Source organism: Peromyscus californicus, unplaced genomic scaffold (genome assembly GCF_007827085.1).
Source record: "Peromyscus californicus insignis strain IS unplaced genomic scaffold, ASM782708v3 Scaffold_12__1_contigs__length_115047231, whole genome shotgun sequence".
Classification (NCBI taxonomy): Eukaryota; Metazoa; Chordata; class Mammalia; order Rodentia; family Cricetidae; genus Peromyscus; species Peromyscus californicus.
The window spans coordinates 86,176,555-86,202,619 of record NW_026294413.1 but is presented as its reverse complement, the minus strand read 5'-3'; the positions used below and the strand labels follow the sequence as shown (position 1 = coordinate 86,202,619).

The 26,065-nt window shown below is 38.5% G+C and overlaps 1 protein-coding gene across 40 annotated transcripts in view; it reads left to right on the top strand.

Annotated features, from left to right (window-relative positions):
- The window catches only part of Pbrm1 (polybromo 1), a 108,903-nt gene that overhangs the window by 54,329 nt on the left and 28,509 nt on the right, over nt 1–26,065 (top strand). For 30 of the 40 annotated variants that reach the window (XM_052733679.1, XM_052733692.1, XM_052733678.1 and 27 more), the window contains 8 exons: nt 1,503–1,608; nt 3,866–4,508; nt 10,493–10,704; nt 16,280–16,465; nt 17,859–18,016; nt 19,990–20,253; nt 23,323–23,468; nt 25,282–25,439. In XM_052733679.1, coding sequence (XP_052589639.1) covers nt 1,503–1,608; nt 3,866–4,508; nt 10,493–10,704; nt 16,280–16,465; nt 17,859–18,016; nt 19,990–20,253; nt 23,323–23,468; nt 25,282–25,439 — 1,873 coding nt within the window. The remainder of the gene's footprint in view (nt 1–1,502; nt 1,609–3,865; nt 4,509–10,492; nt 10,705–16,279; nt 16,466–17,858; nt 18,017–19,989; nt 20,254–23,322; nt 23,469–25,281; nt 25,440–26,065) is intronic. The other 10 variants (XM_052733676.1, XM_052733681.1, XM_052733700.1 and 7 more) reach the window with 1 other exon arrangement.

The window sequence follows — 26,065 nt, the reverse complement described above, 5'->3', positions numbered from 1 at the left end:
ACTGAACTCAGGTCTTCTGCAAGAGCATTATTCATTCCTACTGCTGAGTCATGTGTCCAGCCCCTTTATCTTTTTTTTTGCGGGGGTGGGGGGGTGGGGGGGGGTGGAAGGGTCAGTTGAGCCCAGGACTTTTATGTGTTCTCTGCCACTTAGCTCTATCTTTAGCCCATGATTTTTAATTCTTACAAGTACAGCCAAAGTACAATCCTCCTTTGATATGTTTTCTATTTTATATCATTTATCTACTTTAAATATTCAAAAATAAAACATTTTCCTTTTCTCTGCTCTTGATGTGAAGTAAAGTATACACACTAAGGATACTTGTAGATTGAAGAAATAGGCCTTTATATAATAGAGATTCATACTGTCTTCAGTATCCCTGGCTACTGTACACCCTGAAGAGAGATAGAGAAGAAAAGTCACATTTCTTCTGCCTTTCTGCTCTTGTGGACATTCAAGGGAATATAGCCTCTGTGGGGGAGATAGGAGGCAACTGTGGAGCAAGACCGTTGAGTGAGGAGCCTTGTTCTTAGCTATAGATTACCACCAGTGAGTCAGTCTTTGGAGGTATAGTTTCAGTCTTAAATTTCCTGGGATGAGTCTGCTAACTTGGAGATCTGGTAGAAAAGATAGGGTATTTGTTTGTTTGTTTGTTTTAGGAAAACAACACATATAAAAGTGTTTGGGAACTTCTGTTAGAACCTGCAAAACTGAGACTTGGAGAGATGATTAAGTGGTTAAGAGCACTGACTACTTACTCTTCCAGATGACTCTTGATTCGATTCCTAGCACCCAGGTGGTAGCTCACAGCCCTCTGTAACTACAGTTCCAAGGAATCCAGGATCCTCTTCTGGATTCTGCAGACACAGGCACATACATATGCAGGTTAAGCACTCAGACACATGAAATAAAAAAATAAAAAGTCTATAAAACTTCTACCACAGTGGATCTCGGATATTAGCTTGCATTTCTTTTCTTTTTCTTTCTTCTTCTTTTGTTTTTTCTTGAGACAGGGTTTCTCTGTGTAACAGCCCTAGCTGCCCTGTAACTCTCTTTGTAGACCAGACTGGCCTTGAACTCAGAGAGATCCGCCTGCCTCTGCCTCGATAGTGCTGGGATTAAGGATGAAGGCCACCATGCTCAGCTTACTAGCATGCATTTCTATACATTAGAATCACCCAGAAAGCTTCAAAGTAGGTCCTCCCCATGAGATAGTAATATCATTGTTCTGAAGAGAACGGAAGCATTCAGTATCAACTGTCCTAAACAATGTTTTAAACATTCACACCTATTCATTTTTTTTGTTGTTGTTGTTAGTGGGTGTTTTTAATATTTAAGATAGGGTTTCACTGTGTAATTGATGCCGGCTTCAAACTTGTGATTTTCAGCTTCCTGAGTACTGGTAATTAATTTATATATCACCACCTTCAGAGAGATAAAAACTTTATTCCTTAATTATAATGTTTTTAGGAAATAATCTCAAGTGTATTTTTGGAATGTAGGTATACAATGATGCCCATATCCTGGAGAAGTTACTCAAAGATAAAAGGAAAGAACTGGGACCACTACCTGATGATGATGACATGGCTTCTCCCAAACTTAAGCTGAGTAAGTCTGCTTTATATTTGGTTCTTCAGTTTAGTCTGTCCAAAGAGATTGAGGGTTTCTTGACATTTCTTTAATTAAATGATGAATATGTTTTTATTCATCGGCACTCTGCTGTTAGGTATCTTTCTTCTTCACATGCATGCTCTTTGACGTTTTTTACGTAAACAAGAGTGTAAGACCCCTAGCTTTTTCACTGATGTGAATGACTATCTGACAGTGGAAATGAGAGAGGATTCCTTTGGGCACAACTTCAGAGGTTCAGTCTCCACTGTTCTTGAGCTATAGTAAAATAGAACATCATGTAAGAAGGGCGCAGAGTTGCGGATTTGCTTAGCTCCTGGTAGTCAAGGAGTAGAGAGAGACATGGAGTGACCAAAGATAAGATCCCTTCAGAGGCGCTCCACCAGTGACCCACTTACTCCTGCCTAGTCCCACATCCCAGTATTGCTGTCAGATTATGACTCCATTGAGTAATCTGTTGATAAAAGCAGAGCTCTCATAGTCAGTACCTGTCAGTGATCATATCCACCATCGGGCTTCCAAGTCTTCCACGAGGAACTTCTCAAGGCATACTTTATATCCAAACCATAAAAAAGGGAACTTGAATATTATGACAGAGGTTTTTGCTTTCTGGAATGAAGTGAGTAACATAACCATTAAATGGGAAGACTATCTATCCTTTATTAGATGCCAGAAAAAAGAATATGGCAGGTTTTGTTGGTGTTTGTTTTGTGTTTCATAAAATTAAAAATGAATCCCAACAACTCTACTGGATAGAATTTGGGAGGTGAGAAATATCCTACTCAGTGACCATCTGAGTACCCTATGTGGATATGGTTTTATTTTAGAGGAAAATTTTTATTTTATTTAAATTATTTTATTAAAAGGAAAATTTTATTTTAAGTTTTCAAGGAAAAGAACACAGCAAAAATAATACCATTGAATTAAAGAAGATATTTCTGATTTATTTAATGTATATAAATAAAACAAATGCTAAATAAACTAACAATTTCAAATAATCTTAAATGCTAAGCAAACGATAATGATGTCAAATAATCATTAGAACTGTGTTTATTGGAATGGAGAAAGATTAACATCTTTTTAATGTAAACTATCTATAAACTGAATTTCACCACGGCTTTGTAAACTACTGCTAAATGACAATCTTTTGTTATTAAGGAATTAATTTCTTCATGTAATTATAAAAGTGTACACATAGCCAGGCATGAAGGCACTTGCATGTAATCCCAGCCTTTGGGAGGTAGAGGCCAGAGGATCAGAAGTTCCAGACCAGCCTTGGTTACATAGTTAGTTTGAGGTTAGCCTTGGCTATTTGAGCTCTTCCTGTAAACAAACTAGTTTGGAGATATCCTGTTACTGAGTTGGTCATCATTTCTAGGAATATCCATGACTGGAACTAGGAAAAATGTGGGTTTATATTTAGAGGTAAAATATGGTAAACTCAATTCATATTTCGATACTCAAATTTCAAGAAATTTATCAATCAACACTTGTTTGTTTCAATATCTTTTTTTTTCCTGTAGTGCAATTCTCAGTTCTCTGGGATGTTAGAAGTGATGACATTAGAATGTCACAGAAGTACTCATTTACTTAACCTGTTCACAGCTATCTCAGCATAAACGGATTTGATCTCATATAAAAAATATGATTACTAGCTGGGTGGTGGTGGCATATATACCTGTAATCTCAGCACTCGGGAGGCAGAGGCAGGTGGATCTCTGAGTTCAAAGTCAGCCTGGTCTATAAAGCAAGTTTCAGGACAGCCAGAGCTGTTACACAGAGGAACCCTGTCTCAGAAAACCAAAAAGAAAAAAGAAAAAAAAAAATGTGTGTGTGTCCACACAACACACACACACACACACACACACACACACACACACACAATTACTAGCTTATGTGTTATTCATACACCTTTAATCCCAACCCTTAGGCGCTAAGGCAGGAGGGTAGAGAGTTCAAAGCCCAACAATGTTATATAATCAGACTCAGTCTCAAAAAAGTTTATATACATATATAAAATTATTATTTATATATATGTAAAGTATATTATTGAAACGAGTAAAGGTTTTCTTCCAGATCTATTTTTGTTTATAAGATCTATCTCACTGAAGATATGCTGATAACTATGTTTTTACAAATCATTTGGGATAGCCCTTTCTTATGGTTGTATTGCCAGCTATGTTAAAATTTATGCTTACGCCATTTTATCCATTTAACATTACATCTCTCTCTTCAGGTAGGAAGAGTGGTGTTTCTCCTAAGAAATCAAAGTACATGACTCCAATGCAGCAGAAACTAAATGAGGTATATGAAGCTGTAAAGAACTATACTGATAAGAGGGGTCGTCGCCTCAGTGCTATATTTCTAAGACTCCCCTCTCGATCAGAGCTGCCTGACTACTACCTAACGATTAAAAAGCCCATGGACATGGAGAAAATTCGAAGTCATATGATGGCAAACAAGTACCAAGATATCGATTCTATGGTCGAGGACTTCGTCATGATGTTTAATAATGCCTGTACCTACAATGAACCAGAGTCTTTGATCTACAAAGATGCTCTTGTCCTACATAAAGTCCTCCTTGAAACTCGGAGAGACCTGGAGGGAGATGAGGATTCTCATGTCCCAAATGTGACCTTGCTGATTCAAGAACTTATCCATAATCTTTTTGTGTCAGTTATGAGTCATCAGGATGATGAAGGAAGATGTTACAGTGACTCCTTAGCAGAAATTCCTGCTGTGGATCCAAACTTTCCCAACAAACCTCCCCTTACATTTGACATTATTAGGAAGAATGTTGAAAGTAATCGCTATCGGCGACTCGATTTATTTCAGGAGCACATGTTTGAAGTATTGGAAAGGGCAAGGAGGATGAATCGGTATGTTTTCAAAGCCATTTCTTTATGATGAAAATATGTGGTGTTTAGTGCAAAACAGATGAAGGAATTCTACTTTGATAAACTTTTTCACCTTAGGTATGTTGTTACAGTGGGTAGCCTGCTATCCTGAATTCTCGGCAGGCAAAACTACTTTTTTCCCCTTTACAGTGTTGGGGGCATCAAACCTTATATAAAGCAGGTGTACTCTGTAAAGTGGAAAGAGGTGCTAAGTTGTTAGAATGAGTGCCAGTGAAGGGAAGACCAAGTTAAAGCTCTTGTGCAATGCCAGAACCTGAAATACAGCCTTTCTAGGACATGTCTTTTAAAGGCTAAGAAATACAGTTTGTAATGGAAATTAAAAGTAGGATTTCTCTTTGAAAATTAGTCCAAGAATGCTTTGAGTTATTTTTTGAGGTTAGACTGGTCTAAATCCAGCCGTTTTATAAAAACTTATTTATTTTTATTTTATGTATACAGATAGATATCCTGCCTGCTTGTATGTCTGTGCACCACATGTGTGCAGTGCCCACAGAGGCCCGAAGAGGGTGGAGTTACGATGGTTGTTAGCCACCATCTGGGTGCTGGCACTTGAACTTGGGTCCTCTGGAAGAGCAGTCAGTGCTTCTAACCCTTGAGCTATCGCTCTATCCCCCCTCAACTCTATTTCAAGACTCAGAAGGACTTTTTATTTTTAATCTTATTTATCAATTTTTTAAAATTCACTTATTTTACATCCTGGCCACAGTTTCCCCTCCTTCCAGTCCCTCCCCCTTCTGTTTCCACCCCCCTCCCCAAGTCCACTCCTCCATTTCTGTTTAGGAAGGGGCAGGCCTCCCATGGATATCAACAAAACATGGCATATCGAGTTGCAGTAAGACTTAGCACCTCCCCATGTATTAAGGCTGGGCAAGGTGACCCAGTATGAGTAGGGTCCCAAAAGCCAGCAAAGAGAGACAGTCCCTGCTCCCACTCTTAGGAGTCCCACAAGAAGACAAAGCTACAAAACTGTAACATTTGCAGAGAGCCTAGGTCAGTCCCATGCAGGCTCCCTGATTGTCAGTTTAGACTCTGTGAGCTCCTATGAGTCCAGGTTAGTTGGTTCTGTGGGTTTTCTTGTATTTATCAATTTAAGAGCTTAGTGTAGGACTGTAAGTGGTTTAAAAGAATACATTTACATCTATTAAAGATCTTTCAACCTTTTAGCCTGTGTATATCTTTGCCACTTACTGGTAGCATGCTCAATGTAGTTCAGCAATTGCAATATAAGTTCTGTATGCTCTTAGAGGCACTTAGTTGAATTGAACTTAAAGACAGTAAACCCTACCTTCTTTTGGTTTATAGTGTTACATTGCTGAGAGCTAGAACTTTAGATTGTTTCATTCCATGTAGGAAATCTTGGAAAACATCATTTGCTCTAGACCTTAAAGGAAAAGTAAATGCTAATTGATTGCTTTTCCTGGGGAAATTTTTTATAAAGCATCTTGGTAAAGCCCTTCATGTAAATAATCTCTAACTCATCCATGCTTTTCTAGGGAAGTGATAATCTTTTCCATTTTCATGAGAATTAGAGATATATAGAAAGAAGAGTTTTATAGTCTCACAGCTACTAGGTGATGTGACTTGTTTGTTCCTCACTAAGGACACTGCTGCTGACAGTCACCAGTTAGTGAACACAGCCATGGATGAGAAACATTGTTGAGCTCTGTATTCTAAGAGCTTGACGGCTTGTGGGCAGAATAGGACTTATACTTAGGGAATTGTGAAGTAGCATACTAAAACCCGACACTTAGAAAAGATAGTGCTGTAAGGAACTTTGTGGGCCAGAGTTCACCTAAAAAAGCACAAAGCATCATAAGAGAGTTGGAGGATGAATAGAGGGGCTGATAATCCAGATATGATTAATAGTATGAAGAAAGGCAAAGGACTGGGGTGTCAAGATGCTGTGTTCCGGGGCTGGAGAGATAGCTCAGAGGTTAAGAGGACTGGCTGTTCTTCCAGAGGACCTGAGTTCAATTCCCAGCACCCACATGCTCACAACCATCTATAATGAGAGCTGATGCCTTCTTCTGGCCTGCAGACATACATGCAGGCAGAACACTGTATACATAATGAATAAATAAATTAAAAAAAAAATGATGCTGTGTTCCAGAGTTGGAGGTGGAGTTAAGGCTGATTAGACCCTTAATGAACATGTTTAGGAAATGGTTCCTTGAGATACTAGGAATAGAAATAAAGAGGAAAGTGGGGCATATCTTGCAGTCAAATTCTATAGGAGTTTTTTATTTAAGTAATTTTTGTTGGATGACTACTAATTAACAAGCATGTTCTAGGTGCATGGCATGTAGCAGTACTTTCATGAAATTTAGATGTCTGATTTTCTCTGTTTAAGGAGTCCTTAAATCTAAAGACCTCCCTGTGGTCCCATCATGGCTTGAGTTCAGTGAGTCTTCTAAAGAGCATGTATCTCTTAGATTATGGGGAACTTTGTATGTGATTTATATTTCTAGAAAACAATATCTTTTCATTCTCCTATTGTTGACATGATAGGCTTTTGCTTTTGAAGTCTAGAAGATACAGCCCAAGACACATTTATATGGGACAGTAATCTGCATAGTTTATCTCATGCCCAGAGCTCTGTTGAGAAACAGAACGGGGGCTGGAGCCATAGCTCAGCAGTTAAGGGGACTGGCTGCTCTTTTAGACGATCACAACCATCAGCAACTCCAGTTCCAGAGTATCTGCTCCCTCCTCTGGCCTCTATAGGTACTAGGCATGCAAATGGTGTGAAAAAATATTATTTTTCACATATATTCAGGGAAAAAAACCCATACACATAAAATTTAAAAATATAACAAGCCATTTCAATTTTTGTAAATAAAGATAGTATTGGGACTTCTTGTAGTATTTACAAGAATTAATTTAAAAATGGGTCTGGGAGATGCTTAGTAGGTGAAGTTCTTGCCATGCAAGCCTGAGGACCTGAGTTTAGATTCCCAGCCCTCACATTAAAAAAAAGCCCAGCATTCTGGCACAAGACTAACTACAATGCCTGAGAATGAGGGTAGCTGAGGGTAGACAACAGGAAGATCCTTGGAGCTTCCTAGCCAGTCAGTGAGTTCCAAGTACAAGACACTATCTCAAAAAAATGTTAGAAAGTAATAAAGACACCTGACCTTGACCTCTCACCTCTATACACATGCATACACACCCACAAACATATAAATGCAAATGAACAGATGCATACCCATACAACCACACACACACACACACACACATAGAAAAAATAATAATAAATTCTTAAAAAGAATTGATAAGCCAGATGTAGTGGTTTATCCCGGTAATCCCAACACATGGGAGCTAAGGTAAAAGGTTTCTGAGTTTTAGGCCAGCCTGGTCTATAAAGAGAGAGCCTGTTTCACAAGACCAAAAGAAAGAAGGAAATAGCTTGAAATGTATCTGTTTAATGAATTATACATCACACTTTTATCTACTCTATTCACATTAATGATAGGCATTCTAGATGTGTAAGTATTAATAAAAATTAAATTCATATGAATTACACATGTAGATTTCCAGAATATTATTTCATTGCTACTTCTATCCCTATAGAAGGGATAGAAGGAATCTGAGCAGTGACTAGTAGCAGAAAATTGACACAGGGGCAGTGGTTTATTTACAGTAGCATTCAGGAACAGCACAGTGCTGAGTCCCTACAGCTGACCAGTGTGGTGGCAGTATGCCACAAAGCAGCCTGTCTCCCTTGCAGGTAGAAAGACTACATAGAAACACAAGTGCAGGAAAGCACCTAGAACTTCTTTCATATTCTTAATTGTTTCCTTTTGCTGAATGTCTGACTTACCTGAAAAGATTACTTAACCGAAGGAAATTAGAGTTGGTCGTTTTTCCCTCTTGAATTTTTTTTTTTTTTTTTTTTTTTTTTTTTTTTTGAGGCACAGTCTCATTGTGTAGCCATGACTGCCCTGGAGTTCAGCATCTACCTGACCGTGCCTCTTGAGTGCTGGGATTAAAGTTGTACACCACCCCTCCCAGTTTTTTATTTTACTATTTTCTTGACAGGATCTCATTATTTACTTTTTTTCCCCTACAAGATGTTTTTGAAAACTAGAATTACATTACAGAAATCTTCTAAGAACTACTAAAGCAAAAATTAATAAATCCTTCACAATACATTTTGAATAAACAAAATTAAAGGATATAGCAGGTGTTTAGTGATTCATACAAAATTTAATTACATCAGGTGGCTTGATGAAATTTGAAATCTGCCCTTTCAATGTAATACAGATTTGCCAAATGTGTATTTTTCACTTATAATTTCCCACTAAAATTGTAAGCTTTTATTAATTAAAAAACAAACAAACAACTTCAAGAAAGATTTCAAAAATGGTGTCTTAGAGGCTTCTTCCATTAGTAAATTTAATTTTGGTTTTTGTTTGTTTGGTTGGTTTTTTGTTTGGTTTTGGTTTTGGTTTTGGTTTTTTTGGAGCTGAGGATCGAACCCAGGGCCTTGCGCTTGCTAGGCATGCACTTTACCACTGAGTTAAATCCCCAACCCTGAGTCCTAGTAAATTTTATTTATATTGCTTTTCTGAAAGTGTTAGCATCTCTGGATCTTTAGAACATGTTTCTAGTACCTCTCCAGAATACCCTTTAGGTTGTTGGCAGTTCTTTGCCAATTCTCATTGTTGACAGGATAGTCACCCAAAGTGTCTCTGATAGCTGATGCTCTAGTGTCTTGTGTCAGGAGACAGCTGATTGGCCCTGCTTTGCTGCCACGCTCCCTAATCAGAATGTCTGCCTAACTGTTAATAATACCTTGCCACTACACCTGGTGACTTATGCCTGCAATCCCAACACTTGGAAGGTGGAAGCAGGAATATCTTACAAGTTCAAAGCTAGCCTAGACTACCTACACAGTTCCAGGCCAGCTTGGGTAACCAACTGAAACTATGTCTCAGCAAAACTTATTTTTTATAGTTTCCTAATAATGAGGAAAGAAGCTTAGAAAAATTCTAAATATGACACCTAATTTTTTCCTTCTTGCAATATTTGCATCTGCCAGTTCCTTCCAAATCAGTTACTTTTGAGAGATTAAAGTTTAAATGAACTCTTAGGCGTGTACGTGTTATCACACAAAATACTCTCATGCCTTTATAGTTTAGGTTCAGTTCTTCAGTGAGTACTATCAGTCAAGGTAGTGATGCTATAGGACCAAAAGGGAGAAAGTAGACATAGCCTGAATCTTTTATCACCTTCTATAAATGAGGGTCTGCAGTTAAGAAAATAGATGCAGCCATGGTGCAACAGTGCTGGTGCATGACTTTAATTCCACCCAGCACTCGGGAGGCAGAGGCAGGTGGAGCTCTGAGTTTGAGGCCAGCCTGGGCTACAGAGCTAGTTCCAGGATAGCCAGGGCAACACACAAAACCTCCTCCTCCCCACTTAAAAAACAGATGCAAGTTAAGTGTTGTACTTGATCAGGAGCTGCAGTACAGTTCTTGATTCTGCCAACTCCTGTCATGCTTTGGATGTCTGAGAAAAATGTGAGGCCTTTCCTTTGACATGAGTGAGAAAGGAGTGTGCCTTGAAAAAAAGGAACTGAGTGAGAACTCAGATACTCAATTGTGTATGTATTTTTTCATTCCGTCTTTTTTGTTTGGTTTTGTTTTTGAGATAGGGTCTCTTGTAGCTCAGACTGCCCCCAAATTCACTATGTAAGTGAGTGAATTTGAACTCTTGATCCTCCTGCCTCCACCTCCCAAGTGCTGGATCACAGACATGTAGCACCATGCATGGCTCAGATACTCTGTCTTAACAAACTTAGTGGGAGCACCCTTCTAACTGAGCCAAAATACTATTATCATATCAGTGAACATAGTGAAACATTTAATGGGATTTAGCATGTAATTGAGGTATTATGGAAGAAGCAGTTCATATGTCAATGGATACTCTTAATGCCATTATAGGACAGATTCCGAAATATATGAGGATGCAGTAGAACTTCAGCAGTTTTTTATTAGAATTCGTGATGAACTCTGCAAAAATGGAGAGATCCTTCTTTCTCCAGCACTCAGCTATACCACAAAGCATTTGCATAACGATGTGGAAAAAGAAAAAAAGGAAAAATTACCTAAAGAAATAGAGGAAGATAAACTAAAACGAGAAGAAGAAAAAAGAGGTTAGTTCCTTTTCTCTTATTAAATATGAAGAAATATTAAAGTCTGTTCTAGTGGGTGCCACAGTTAGCTTTGGAGAGTTTATGTGATTGAAGATTCAGACTGTTGACTAGTTCAAATAAGACATGATCAGATAGAAATCTCGTCATCATGTGTTTGGTTGTTACACTGAGTAAGTTACTTCTGACACAGCTAAATGACAAGTGTGAGAACTTAATGCCGCATACTTGAGAGGTGTGTCTGGAGCTCCAGTCATTCTCAGCAGTGAATGTGTCAGTTGATGCCATCATCTTTCAACAGTAGAGCTTTCCTCTTAAACACTGTGAGAAACAGACAAGTAGATGAGATTTCAGTTGAACCACATTTCTAGTTTCATTTTAATCATATCAACCTAAAAGTGGTACTTTGAATCATTTGCCAGATTTGTAAATATTTTGATAATGAGAATTTGTCGTTGCAGATTGAGAGTCTTTTATGGGGTGATGAGGGTGGGGGACAATGAGGCAGGATCTCACTATGTAACCCAGGCTGGTGCCAGTCTTAACGTGATCCTCCTTGCCCATGCCCTCCAGTGCTGGGATTTTAGGCATGTGTCAATGCACTTGGCAAAAGTGATCATTTTGTGTAACATTTCAGTTCACAAAGATACCTAGAAATATGACTCTACAACAGTTGTATTACTCTGTAGCATCAGACCTTCTTAGATTTTCCCTCAAGATCAGAAAACAATATTAATTGACTTGAAATATCTGAGGGGTGGGGGAGAGAATGAGAACATACTGATTAGTGAGAATATCATTTTGCCAACATAAAGGTAACTACAAAAACATCATTTGCTGCTAGAGGGAATACACCCATTCAAGGTTGTACGGATGAGTGATAGAGTCTGTATCTTTTCCAACTGAAAGCAGTTGATGTGGAAATGAATTGAGTAAATCTGAAGGCTTGCTCGCCCAAAAACATACGTGTGTGAGGACGATACAGGAACCTGGTGAAAAGCAAAAATCCAGTGAAAAATTGACCGTAACTTTGTATCCACAGATTAGTCACCTGAGGGTAGATCCTTATGGAGTAAAGTGTTTGAATGTGACTCTTACCCAACTCATTGGCTGACTCGTAATTTTTCAGAAAAGGGAGCAGCCCCTAGTGTCAGGTCTCCAGGTATATCTATCATAGTAATAGTAGTGGAAAGAAGTGAGAGGGAAAAAAGAAATTGAAAACATAGTGGGTGAAAACTTCAAAAATTTGATGACAAGCATTAACCTACAGGCCCAAAAACCCCAAGTAAGATAAACACAAAGAGATCCATTTAGATACGTTATAAACTGCTGGAAGAAAAATCTGAATTTCAAAGCAAAAACAAAACAAAATGAAAATATCAGATATAAGAAAACAGCAGCATAATTAATGGCTGACTTTTTATATAAAATAATGAAGGCTAAAAAGCAGTGAAGTGATATGAAAATTTTCAGGGGAAAAAAAACAAACCCAAATTTGTATTTAGATAAATTACCCTTTAAAATGAAGTTTATGAGCTAGAGATGTGACTCAGCAGTTAAGAGCACACTGTGCCCTTCTAGAGAAGTGGAGTTTAGTTCCCAGCACGTCAGGCAGTTCACAACCCACTTCTTATTATTTCAGCTCCAGGGGATCCAGAGCCCTCTTCTGGCCTCCAAGGGTACCTAAACTCACATGCATACAAACATACACAAACATACGTAATTTAAATCTTTTTTAGAACATGTGAAGGAAAACAGCTGAAATGAAAGAGCTCAACAGTTATATTCTCAATATTTCTTTTTTAGTAATGGCTAGAACAAAAAAGGTCAAAAATCAATAAACACAGTATAAGCACTAAAATGACTTGACTGGGCATATCAAACATAGGAACAAATACCGTTGTTTATAATAGAAGACAAAAGCACCCCAGGCATATGGTGTGTGAATAAGGAAATTATACTATATTCATTCCATGGAATATTATTTAAAATGAAATATACATAGATGAATTTTGAAAACACACTGCATGAAATACATTAGATGAAAAAAGGCAAATAGTGTTTGCTTGAACCTACTTGGAATGTCTAGAATAAGCAAATTCATAGAGAAAGTGGGATAAGGGTTACCAGGAGCAAGAAGAAGGGATGGGAAGTTACTGTTTAATTGTTGCAGTGTTTTATTTGGGGGAATGAAAAGTTATAGAAATAGTGGTCGTGATTATGTAACACCAAATGTCCATTTTTGTGCTAGCATTCTATTGTAAGTAGTCTAGGTTTTTGTTTTGTTTTTGTCATGGTCTCAGTTTTTTCCAGTCTTTGCTTCTCACTGATATAATTCAATTACTTCCATGTGTTTTTACAAGCTCCCTTCTAATTGGTGTGTGTCTGTCATTTAAATACCCTTGGCTCAGAATTCCCTTCTCATCATCTGAATCATCTGGATGTGTGATTGAGGGTCTGGTATAATTCTTCATCCAAATGATTCCTTTCAAACTTTGGCCATGTTGACAGAAAAAATGCCCTCTGTGCATACATGCATAGGATAATAGTTATAGATACTCTAATTCAAAATGGAAGAGATGAAAGAAAGTGTTGAGAAATTTCATTAATTTTTGAATCCAGCTAGACAGAAGCCATTGGGTTTCTAGAATGAGAGAATTCCTCTGTGGCACAGTACTCTGCTTCAGAATTCTTCCTTGGGAAAGGTGTTTGTAACTGAGTGACTAGTTGGCTTATTTCTTGTCTATAAAGGTGAAGGGGCTAGGTAGCCTTTTTTTTTTTTTTTCATTTTTGTACACTGCTTCTATTAGTACAGTTTTCTGATTCTGCTTGTGTAAAATTCTCAGAAACTTGGCAAAGCCCTTAGATCCACAGTGAGGGATTTAACTTGGTGTAGACTTTTGGAGATTAATTTGGAATATGCACTTAAATTCAAATGCTTGTTGCCAGCATTTTAATTTATGGGAAACTATCCTTAGGAAGTTGAATGTAGAAAGAGTCTGTTAGCACAAGTTTCTGAGAGTGAGATGCATTGGGAGAGCTACTGGTAAAGTGCTAAATGCAGCACCAGCAGCCACAGGCAAGACTCGGACAGAAGTTTTACAGTTTTGAAATGAAGTGTGTTTATCTCTCTCAGCTACGTTTTTGTTAGTATTTTAAATTAGAAGATGCATTTAATGGAATCTCAACCAAAGTATCTTTATCACATGCACATTTTATTTCTTTGTGTTGATCTTAAAATTTGTCAAAGAGGTTATTGATACTTTAGAAGTTTGGTTATAGTGTCAAAAGGCATCATCTGAACTAAGTGATTGTGGGAGGCATCACCACAAATTAAATGCTTTTAGTTTTTTATGTCTGGGACTATGCCGAATTGATGTGGCAAAATCTGGTGGTGCTGGCATTGGCCATGAATCCCAATAAGGTGGTTCCCTCTGTATGAGACAAGCGAAGGTCATGGATGTGAACATGCAGGAAAAGCCCATAGAATTTATATGGGAGGGAGCTCTATGTGCTAAGTGACCTGGAAGCAGAAGGCAGCCTCCCCAGAAAGAATAGTACCTGTCTCAAGACTCCATTGACTGCATGTACTACATGATAGAGAACCATAGGGAGGACTATAAGCTTTGGCCCAAAGTAAGATACTCTATAACAGGATTACATATCCCAATCAGTAGTAGAGAACTAGCCTAATACAGCCATGGCCTTGTTTGATCCCTATCACTGTCAAAAATTAGATATAAAGTATGTTTTTAACAGATTCAGAATAAGATAAACATCTATAAATGTTTTTTACCTAGTGGAGTGTTAAGCCTTTGATACTTTGGGGAAAACGATAGAGATTGAGTGAATAGTCTGTGCCCCAGTCTGAAGTCTCCTCCTGGGCTTGAAAAGCCAGAGTCAGAGTTTAAGACAAGAAACATAAAGCTTTTGATGAAGCTGGCCAGTTCTCATGGTATCAGGTTATACACACAAATCCACATTCAAACACAATCTGCTTGGGAATCTTTCTTGGGAAGAAACTATCTCTCAGAAGCTCCAGGCTCCATTTTATATTATATTTAATGTTACATTTATGTTGTATAGTCTCCATAAGAGACTCACAGAAGCTAGACAGTGGTCATTCACGACTTCAAGTGACTTCTGTGTCTGTTTTCCAACCAGATTTTTCTTTTCAGCCAGAATTCCCTACCCAAAGATTTTGTTTATTTATTTTATGCTCTATCTCCATATGCACCTTTATGGTGAAAGAGGGCATCAGATCTCACTATAGATGGTTGTGAGCTACCATGTGGTTCCTGGGAATCGAACTCAGGACCTCTGGAAGAGCTGCCAGTGCTCTTAACCACTGAGCCGTCTCTCCAGCCCTCATGCACGACTTTAATCCCAGCACTTGGGAGGCAGAGGCAGGTGGATCTTGAGTTCAAGGCCAGCCTGGTCTACAAATAGAGTTCTGACCAGAGCTGTTACACAGAGAAACCCTGTCTTAAAAAAAAAGAAAGAAAGAAAAAAGAAAGAAAGAGGGGGAGAAATTCACAGAAAAAGTGGGACTTGCTATTTTGGAGAGTGCTTTATTTGAGTATCATCTGTATATAGTAATACTAAGGGCATTTTATTTTTAAACAAGTAGTAATCTGTAGTATTTGCATATAGCTTGTATTGTGACCATTAAAAGATGTTTTCTTAACAAAAATAAGGTCTTGGAGATACAGCTCACTGGTAAAGTACTTGCCTAGCATTCATGAGTAGTATGCATAAAGTTCTGGGTTCAATCCCTGGTTCACACAGGTGGGGTGGGAGATCTTGCCTAAAAAAAAAGAAAATCTTGTTTAAAAGTATTTTGTCTCAGAGGAAATGTTTTTAGTATTTTATACACACACATATACATAGTTTACCATTGTATGCCATACATATTTATTTCTAAAATGCCACTAAATTTAATGTAACCATGTAATAATTTATAAGAAATAATTTCAGAAACATCAGTATGGAAAAGAGGTATATCACATTTTCTGTAGGATTATGCGATTTATTCTGTAATGCCTTTCTGAATTCTTAAAAATTAGTATACAAGTGTATATCATTGAAGTGATTTGTCCTATAGAATAGTTACTTAAATTATTGTCAGTTTGTTTTCATTCAAAAAGGCTGTCTTGAGGCTAGCTATAATGGTGAACACATATATTTCCAGCTACTTGGGAGCCTGGGGCAGGACTAGAGCACTTGAACCTGTGAATTCAAGAACTAGACAGCTTAATGAGACCCTCCCTCGTCTCAGAAAATCAAAATGCAGTTTGAGGTAAAGACTATTGAGAATATGCTGCTGCTGCTTTTACTGATTCCTCTCTTTGAATGCCACATAAAGAATTAAGTATAGCCAGATATGGTGGCTCATCCCTATAATGCAAGAGAACCCAAGTTGGAGGCTAGTTTGGGCTACATAGAGAGATCCTCAAAAAAAGGGACAAGGAAGGGAGGGAAGGAAAGAAAAAATTCAGTGTATTAGTGTGATGTGTTTAGTTTTGACACCAACAGTCTTTTACTGAGTTTCCTTTTTTTTTTTTTCCCCAAATCCAAGAAGCTGAAAAAAGTGAAGATTCCTCAGGTTCTGCAGGCCTCTCAGGCTTACATCGTACATACAGCCAGGACTGCAGCTTTAAGAACAGCATGTATCATGTTGGAGATTATGTCTATGTTGAACCTGCAGAGGCCAATCTACAACCACATATAGTCTGTATTGAGAGACTGTGGGAGGATTCAGCTGGTAAGTTTGTTTTAAATTGAAGGACAAGTACTAGGAAGATGACTCGGTGGCTAAGAGCACTTGCTACTCTTGCAGAGGACCTGAGTTCAGTTCCCAACACCTACATCATAGCTCACAACCATCCCTAACTCTAGTTTAGGAGATCGATGCCCTCTTCTGACTTCTGCAGGTACCAGGCACACACATGGTACACATACATACAAGTAGGCCAAACACTCATACATTTTTTTAATATAAAAAAATTAAGGGGCAGATTGATGAAATATGATTGTATTTACTTTTCCTTTTTCCTCTGGAAGAAAAATTTTAACTCATTTATTTAAGCCTTTCAACAATAGTTACATCAATAAATACACTGTTCACTGTACCAATAAATATAATTAAGCACCCTACTGTATATAAACATGGAATCTAGCACTGTTGGGCAGTGTCACAATTGATTCAGAAATGTAACTTCTTAATGTGTAAGAAAGAGTTGTTTATTCAGTAACACTTGGAGCTAAACTCTGTGTAGGATGGCAGAGATTAAGAAGAGCAAAAGTCTCATGTTTTGGGGGCTGGAAAGATGGCTCAGAGGTTAAGAGCACTGGCTGTTCTTCCAGAGGTCCTGGGTTCAATTCCCAGCAACCACATGGTGGCTCACAACCATCTGTAATGAGATCTGATGCCTCTTCTGGCATGAAGGCAAACACGCAGCCAGAACACTGTATACATAATAAATAAACAAATACATAAATTAAAAAAAAGTCTCATGTTTTTATCTAGCAAATTTTTTTCAATGAATGTCACAAATAAAGAAAAAATATTATAAGCAAACCTGTAACTGAGCGTATAATTTCTTGTCAAGGGCCTCCCTAAAAAGAATGCCTTTTAGCTGGTTTGGTGGCACATACCTGCCATCATAACACTTAGGAGGTTGACGTCAGCCTGGGCTACAGTGAGACCTGTCTTAAAACAGAAAACTAAAACAATAAAAAAAGAAAGTTGCCTTTGAGACATTAAGAATGAAGCTAACAGCAGGTACAGGTGTGGTATAGGCAATCCAATTCTTTAAGCTACCAATCAGGTGAAATGCTTTTGGATTCCATCATCTTTTTGCAAAAATGTCCTTCCCTGTGCCTGCTTCCTCACTGAAGCACAGGGATCTAGTGTGTATCGACCCGCAGCTCTTCTGCCCTCTTCCCTGTGCATAGCTCTAAAAGAGAAATGGTTCTTCTAGGTCTCTTAGTACCACTTTGTTTTAAAATATTAATTTCCTCTAACATAATTCTATCAAGAAATTTTGATCTAAAACCACATGGCATAATATCATAATGGCTTGGTGAAGTATTTCCTAGTTCTGCAAAGAATATGAGATTTCTGTTAATAATTCTTTTCTTTCTCTGTTTTTGAGGTGAAAAATGGTTGTATGGCTGTTGGTTTTATCGGCCAAATGAAACATTCCATTTGGCTACACGAAAATTTCTGGAAAAAGAAGTTTTTAAGAGTGACTATTATAATAAAGTTCCTGTTAGTAAAATTCTAGGCAAATGTGTAGTCATGTTTGTCAAGGTAAGAAACTCATTCATTCCACTGATGTCATTCCCTGGAAATACAATTTAAAAATATGAAACTCTGTAGTTCAAAAATTAGAAACTCGCCGGGCGGTGGTGGTGCACGCCTTTAATCCCAGCACTCGGGAGGCAGAGGCAGGCGGATCTCTGTGAGTTCGAGGCCAGCCTGGTCTCCAAAGTGAGTTCCAGGAAAGACGCAAAGCTGCACAGAGAAAACTTGTCTCGAAAAAAAAAAAAAAAAAAATTAGAAACTCTACAGCTAGCACAGTGGAGACCCTGGCAACAAAAGTAGCTACCACAGTTAGTTAATCTTCCATTCTATTGGGCATGATAAATTTAATTCAGTAGTTATATACATCTCAATTGGCTTTGAAAATTATAAATTTATAAACTCAAGTTCCAGTTGCTTTTGGGATACTATCTTACAAGGACTCCAACGTACAGTATGGTTCGTTAAGGAAGGGAATGGCTCAGTTGCCTTTAGCCTACTGGCTATGGGTGAGATAGGACCTCTGTTGGTCTTTTCTGTGGCTATGGGTGAGATAGGACCTCTGTTGGTCTTTTCTGTGGCTATGGGTGAGATAGGACCTCTGTTGGTCTTTTCTGTGTCAAACACACAGATTGCAAGCCCAGTGCCACTTTGAGATCTTTGGCAGCAGTTAACTCTGCAGCTCACACACGATTGAGCCTGTATGATAATGAGTATTCAGAGATGGGTAACGCCTGGGGGGCACTCACCAACCTAAGACAGAGCACCTGTGGGGCCTGGGCAGGCGTCTCCATGACGGGTAAGGTGACCTGCTGATGTCCCACGCAACGCAAGTCAGAAGCTCATTATTTAATAAAAGGGGGACCTGTAGGGCCCTGGCCCCCGTTTTGGGTAACTGTTGCCTTGCTTGCGGATCTTGACCTTGATATCCTCCCTATGCTAATTCCCTGCCAGGTTCCACCCTCCTGAATGCTTAAGGGAAGTTCCTTGTCTGTGTATCCTGAATAATGGGCATTAATAGCTTAGATGCAAGATTGTAAAACATCAGTAGCGAACTTCTGCCCTCCGGGGTTCTCCCATTGTGCTGTAAGCCTGTATTTAAGACCTCCTCCCTCCTTCAATAAATGACATTCGGCATTTAAAATTAATATATTATATAGTATATATATATATACTATATAATATATAGTATATATATATATAATTGAATGAATACTGAAAATGTAATCTATGAATACCACAAATGTGATTAATATCATGAGTGTAATTAATGAATATCATGAGTGTAATTTAAAAAATAAAATAAAAAAAAATTAGAAACTCTGTTTCAAACATCTTTAGCCTGTGTCTGTATATAAGAAATTAACATAAGCCGGGCAGTGATGGCTCATGCCTTTAATCCCAGCACTCAGGAGGTAGAACCAGGCGAATCTCTGTGAGTTAGTTCTAGGCCAGCCTGGTCTATAGAGTGAGTTCCAGGACAGACTCCAAAGCTACACAGAGAAACCCTGTCTCGAAAACCCAAGGGAAAAAAAATTAACATGAATATAATTGTGAGAGACCATTTGCTGTATATTGTTTATTTACACACAAATATCTTAATATTTTTATGTTGCTGGGCTATTTTGCAAGGATGATGTTTTCTGAAAGGTAATCATTTACCAATTATCAGTTTTGTTATTAGGTAATAAGATGTGCTATCTTTCATATATGCACATAAGACCTGTCCAAAGCTTTAAGAACATTTTCACAATATGGAAAGTATATATTTTCAAAGGGCAATCAGAACAATAAATAGAATTCATATTTATCGTTAAAGGGTGTATAGCCAAGGAAATACCCCCCTGTTATCTAGCAATTTACCTTTTATTGTCAGAAAGTTTTAATAGTTAGGTTGGTTGATTTTTAACATTTGTTTTTATTTTGGGGGTTACTTTTCAGAAAATTTACCTACTTGTGTTATTATTCCCAACCCATCCCAGGAATACTTTAAATTATGCCCAGAAAACTTTCGAGATGAGGATGTTTTTGTCTGTGAATCAAGATATTCTGCCAAAACCAAATCTTTTAAGAAAATTAAACTGTGGACAATGCCCATCAGCTCAGTTAGGTTTGTCCCTCGGGATGTGCCCTTGCCTGTGGTTCGAGTGGCCTCTGTATTTGCAAATGCAGATAAAGGGGATGATGAGAAGAATACAGACAACTCAGAGGACAATCGAGCTGAAGACAATTTTAACTTGGAAAAGGTACGTGGATGTCACCACCTAGAAATGAACTTTAACCTTAAAATATCTATTCCAGAAAGTAAATTAATATATTTACACTCAAAAAAGAAAAAAAAATTGAGGGTATAAAACCTTAGTAAAACAAAGAGGAAGAAACTCAGGGAAAAGGGAAAAAATTAATTAAAAGTATATAAAGTAAGTCAAGGGGCCAGGGCAGAGGCAGGTGTATCTCTGTGAGTTTGTGACTAGCCTGGTCTACAGAGTGAGTTCCAAGACAGCCTGGGCTACACAGAGAAACCCTATCTCGAAAAATCAAAATTAAATAAATGAAAGTAAATCTAGGGGGCAAGAGGCTGGAGAAATGGCTTAACCCTTAAGAGCACTAGCTGCTCTTTCAGAGGACCCAGGTTTGATCCCAGCACTCACATGGCAGCTCCCAACCGGCTCTAACTCCTGTTCCAGGGGATCTGGCTTCTGCAGGCACCAGGCATGCACTACATGTATAGACATACCATGCAGGCAGAATACTCATGAAAAAGTAAATCTAAGAGACCAGTGAGGATGGAGTATATGCTCAACATCCATAGGTGGATTCTTTTTAACTCTTTGTAGGACTGCTATAATTAAAAGCTGTTTAAACTGGCCATGGTGGCACATTCCTTTAATCCCAGTACTCCGGCATCAGAGACAGGCTTATCTCTTGAGTTTGAGGCCTGCCTGGTCTACAGAGTAAGTTCCAAAACAGCCAAAGAAATCCTGTCCAAAAAATAAAAATTAAAAAAGCTGTTTAAACTACTTGATATTATAGAAATGAAAACCCTCCTTAGTTCATTGTATAAAGCCAGAGCAAACTGTGTTCCACACCCTTCAAAGTCCATGAGAAAACTGTGCCTTGGTCTCATGTATGATACCAATATAAAAATTGAGGCAATAGTATTTTTATAAGTGAAATCAAAGCCATTTTAAAACAACCTGATCAAAATGATCAAGGAAGGAAATCTTCCACTTAGGAATGAAAGGATTATTCGAAATAAACTTTTTTTGTTATTTTGTAGTTTATTTATTTATTTACTTATTTTGGTTTTTCGAAGTAGGGTTTCTCTGTGTAACAGTCCTGGCTGTCCTGGAACTAACTCTGTTGTTGACCAGGCTGGCCTCAAACTCACAGAGATCAACTTGCCTCTGTCTCCTGAGTGCTGGGATTAAAAGCATGTGCCACCACTGCCTGACTTAAAGTTTTTTATATTTCATTAGATTACTAGTTTTTTGTTTTTTGGTTTTTTTTAACTAAGATTTTTATATCACTTATGCTTTCCAATAACCCCATCTTGGGGGCACACTGCCATTTATTTTATACATGAAGAAATCAAGCAGAAGAAATCAGGTAATTTGCCCTATGTTGCTGCACATAGTAGGTAATTTATTCAGAACCAGAATGCATCATGTTTGTCATAAAACTATATTATTTCTTGCCATAATGGAATCAATAAAAATAATACAAATTTAAAATATCTGAGTTATTAACATTAAAAATGAAGACAGTATCCTAGAGGCCAGGGTAAGGTACCAAACTAGTGGTTGACACTCCTCTCCCTGTTTTACCTGCCTAACAATAGGTAAGAGGCCACAGGAGGAGGGCTAGTGTCCCTTTTGGGAACAGAGGGTTAGAAGGACAGATGCAGACAAGGAGGGAGGCTTCTAACTGGACTCCTTGGGAAGTGTAGGTCTCCTCCTTCAGTGCCTCCTCTGCCCCCAGCCTGTGCTCATCTGCCCTCCCAGGAATGTAGAGCAGGTCTGAAGAGGAAGGCTTCAGGCAAGCATTCCAGAGGATCCTCACTCATCACTGCCAGGTCTCCTGAGTTTACCTGCTCTGCCACTCCTCTTTCCTGTTCAGTCTGCTGTGTGCTTCTGTAGTGTGAGAAACCAGTCCTCACACTCATTTCTGCTGTAACGTTATGCATGCCTTCCCTGGGGGTTTCACAGAGATGTAACCAGGAATTAGGACAGAAACAATGGAGAGAATCTTTCTGTGTATCACAAAGGCAAGTTAAAGACAAGCTTGGTATATTTCTGAATCCTGCAGGGCTCAGAAAGGAGTATTACTTTCCAGAGTAGGCAATAAAATGAGCTATGTCATTAGAAGAGATTGAATAAACTTAATTTATAAAGATATTACTAAAAAGAAGCTGGTCCTGGTGGCACATGCTTATAATTTCAGGATTTTGGAAGGTTGAAGCAAGAGAAAGGAAAACTCGGGACCTGCTTAAACTATAGAATGAGTTCAGGGCCAACTTAGTAAGACCCTGTTTTATAAGTAAGTAAATAAAGGGTTTGAGATATCAGTGATTGTCTAGCACATAGAGTCCTAGGTCCCATCCCTATTACCACAGAGGGAAGGGGGAAATTCTCTAAAATTAAGTAAAGAATGTTATATAGAATCTGTTCCCTTTTTGTTTTGTTTGTTTGTTTTTGGCTTTTGCTTTTTTTGAAACAGGGTCTTTTTTTGTGACCCCGGCTGTTCTGGAACTCACTCTGTAGTTTAGGCTGACCTCAACTCAGAGATAACACCTGCCTCTGCCTCCCGAGTACTGGGATTAAAAGTGTGCACCACCACCACCACCTGGCTAGAATTTGTTCCTTCTACTGTAGTGAATTTGTCTACTTCTAAATGAATGTTAGTGAATTTTTTCCAGTATTTTTTCTCAAAAACCTAATCCCCTCTGAGCAGTGGTGACACACACCTTTAATCCCAGCACTTGGGAGGTGGATCTCTGTGAGTTCAAGGCCAGCCTGGTCTACAGAATGAGTTTCTTTCAGGATAGCCAGCCAGGACTACACAGAAAAACCCTCTCAAAATAAGTAAATACATAAAAGTCCAATCTGGGAAGCGGGGTATAAAAATGTAACATTTTATGAAAATTATAAGTTTGAAATGAATACAATACTTAAGAGTTTGATTTTCACAATTTAATGTTTAGTTTCTCAACCTTCACAAAAAAATTACTTACAGTTGTTGTTTCTTCAGTTAATTTGGAGTCTGTCTGCTCCTTGCTTGTTATCTGCCGGTCTTTAACGAGTTCCTTTCCACAGGAAAAAGAAGATGTTCCTGTGGAGATGTCCAATGGTGAACCAGGTTGCCACTACTTTGAGCAGCTTCATTACAATGACATGTGGCTGAAGGTTGGCGACTGTGTCTTCATCAAATCCCATGGCTTGGTGCGCCCTCGTGTGGGCAGGTGAATTAGGGAAGATGGGGTTGAGGCTGAGAGTTGAGGCTTAGTATTCCACACTCAGAATGAAGACAAAAGTCCCTCCCCTGACTATTTCTCCAGCTTCCTCATACCACATTTCCTCTGCTCCTACTTCTGTGGCAAGTAGAATAGTATACTCATGTGTATAATCCTAGCAATTGGAAGGCTAAGGCAGGAGAGCAAGGGTTCCAGACTAGATCCTGTCTCAAACAAACACTCAGAGAATGAAAGATAATTTTACTTCAATGGAGCTTTGTTCAAATGAGAAAATAGACAAGCATCTTGCCTAAGTAAAGTTGTATGTTAGATCCTGATACATACTGTTGAAATTGGAGCCAGTAAGGGGTCAGAACAGAGAGAATGATCTGTATAGATTTCACTAAGAATCTGGAAGTTGAGCTAACATGAAGAAATGGTAAGAATTGTGAATATCGGAGAAAACATTCCAAGCAGAATTAATAGTCAGTATAAAGGCTTGAGAGATAAGTACACCACACTTAAACCAGAAGTTTGCTACTAGCAGAGTGAACCCTTTGTAAGGTAGTAGGGTATGCAAATCATATAAGGTTTCAGAGACCATTGTGGGCACTTGAACTTTTGGAGAGTTAAATAAAGTGTCTTTGTATTGTTCCTTTTTTTTTTTTTTTTTTTTTGGTTTTTTTTTTTTTTTTTGGTTTTTCGAGACAGGGTTTCTCTGTGTAACTTTGCACCTTTCCTGGGACTCACTTGGTAGTCCAGGCTGGCCTCGAACTCACAGAGATCCGCCTGGCTCTGCCTCCCGAGTGCTGGGATTAAAGGCATGTGCCGCCACCTCCGCCTGGCTTGTATTGTTTCAAGTAGAGAAGTAACATTTGACTCCTGATTTATTATGATTGCTCTGGTTTCTCCTTATTGAGACTGAAAGGGTTGAAGAATGGAAGCAAGGAGATCTGCTAGGAGGCTATTGTAATAATCCAGGCAAGAATGATAGCCTCTTTTTTTGTTGTTGTTGGTTTTTTTGTTTTGTTTTGTTTTGTTTGTTTTTTGGGGGTTTTTTGAGATAGGGTTTCTCTGTGTAGCTTTGGAGCCTGTCCTGGATCTTGCTCTGTAGAGCAGGCTAGCCTTGAACTCACAGAGATCCGCTTGGCTCTGCCTCCTGAGTGCTGGAATTAAAGGCGTGCGCCACCACCGCCTGGCTGAATGATAGCCTCTTAAATGTGGCTAATTACACACAGTAGTATTTAGGAGGTCTGGCAAATAGCATTCCTAATCAATGGATTATATAGAGTCCAAGAATAGAGCAGTCAAGGGTGACTCCTGTAAGCTGGTGTAGTAAACTGAAAGGTTTACTTAGTATTCACTGAAATGAAGATACTGCTTTATGTCTGGAACCCTGAAAATATGGGATTTTACGTTGATACAGTGTAGTTGATACAGTGTAGTTGCCCAAGGGGAAAGCGTTTTAGTGCTTGATCTTCCACCCAAAACTGTGAACCTCTGTTTTGAAGGAATGCTTGCCAAATTCAGTGACAAATGCTTAGTTGTTTTCATCCTGAACATCTCGGGAAGAAAACCTGAGAGTTGGATAAAATGATTTAGTTACAAACCTTGATACTGTGTTAAAGTCTTTTCTCACCCAGTGGCCAATTGTCCTTTTCTCTTTTCAGAGTATCTTCTCTGAAAGGTATCTTAAAGAGTGAGGAGCACCCATGAAATTCCTCTAAATGCTGTATACCGTTACATTTTAGTTAGTAGAGTTTTTATTAGATAATCATTCAAGACTAAACTTATCATAACTTCATTTCTCTATCCCCCCAAGAATTGAAAAAGTATGGGTTCGAGACGGAGCTGCTTATTTTTATGGCCCCATCTTCATTCACCCAGAAGAAACAGAACATGAGCCCACAAAAATGTTCTACAAAAAGGAAGTGTTTCTGAGTAATCTGGAAGAAACCTGCCCCATGAGCTGTATTCTAGGTAGGTATTTGTCCTTTTTCATCACAGTTGTTCTGTAAAACATGGATGAAATACTGCTGCTCTGCAAGGCGCTCTTCTAGACATTGCATCTGGAGCAGTATAAAAATATCAAAGTCTTTGCTTTCATAAAGACATTGGAGCAAAGGTTGGGGAGTCAGTCAGTAACAGAGAACACCAGGTGGTAACTAGAGTTTAAATGAAAATAAAACAAAGGAGATTGACAATAGTGTTGAGGCAAGGTCATATGATTGGCCAAAATTTGCTGATAGATGCTATATGAATTGACCCTAGTATAGTTTAAAAATACACAAAAGAGAATTATCTGAGACTCTGTTCTAGGTGTAGCAAATGTGTTGTTTTAGATTGTCTGTTTATGTTTGATACCTAAAAGGGTTGGATAGCTAGAGCATGGGAGGGAATGTGGTGTAAGGAATGAGCCCTTAGAGTGTTCTGGATACTCATATAGTAGGCCTTATCGACAGTGCAGTGATTGGGCTTGAAAGGAAATTGCAGTCATGTTGAGCAGAGCTGTGATGTGAGGTGACAGACACATTAGCAGTAAGAATCATTATGGATGCTGTGTGAACAATGTTGTAAGAGTAAGGTAGGGTATAGGGAGAATAGTC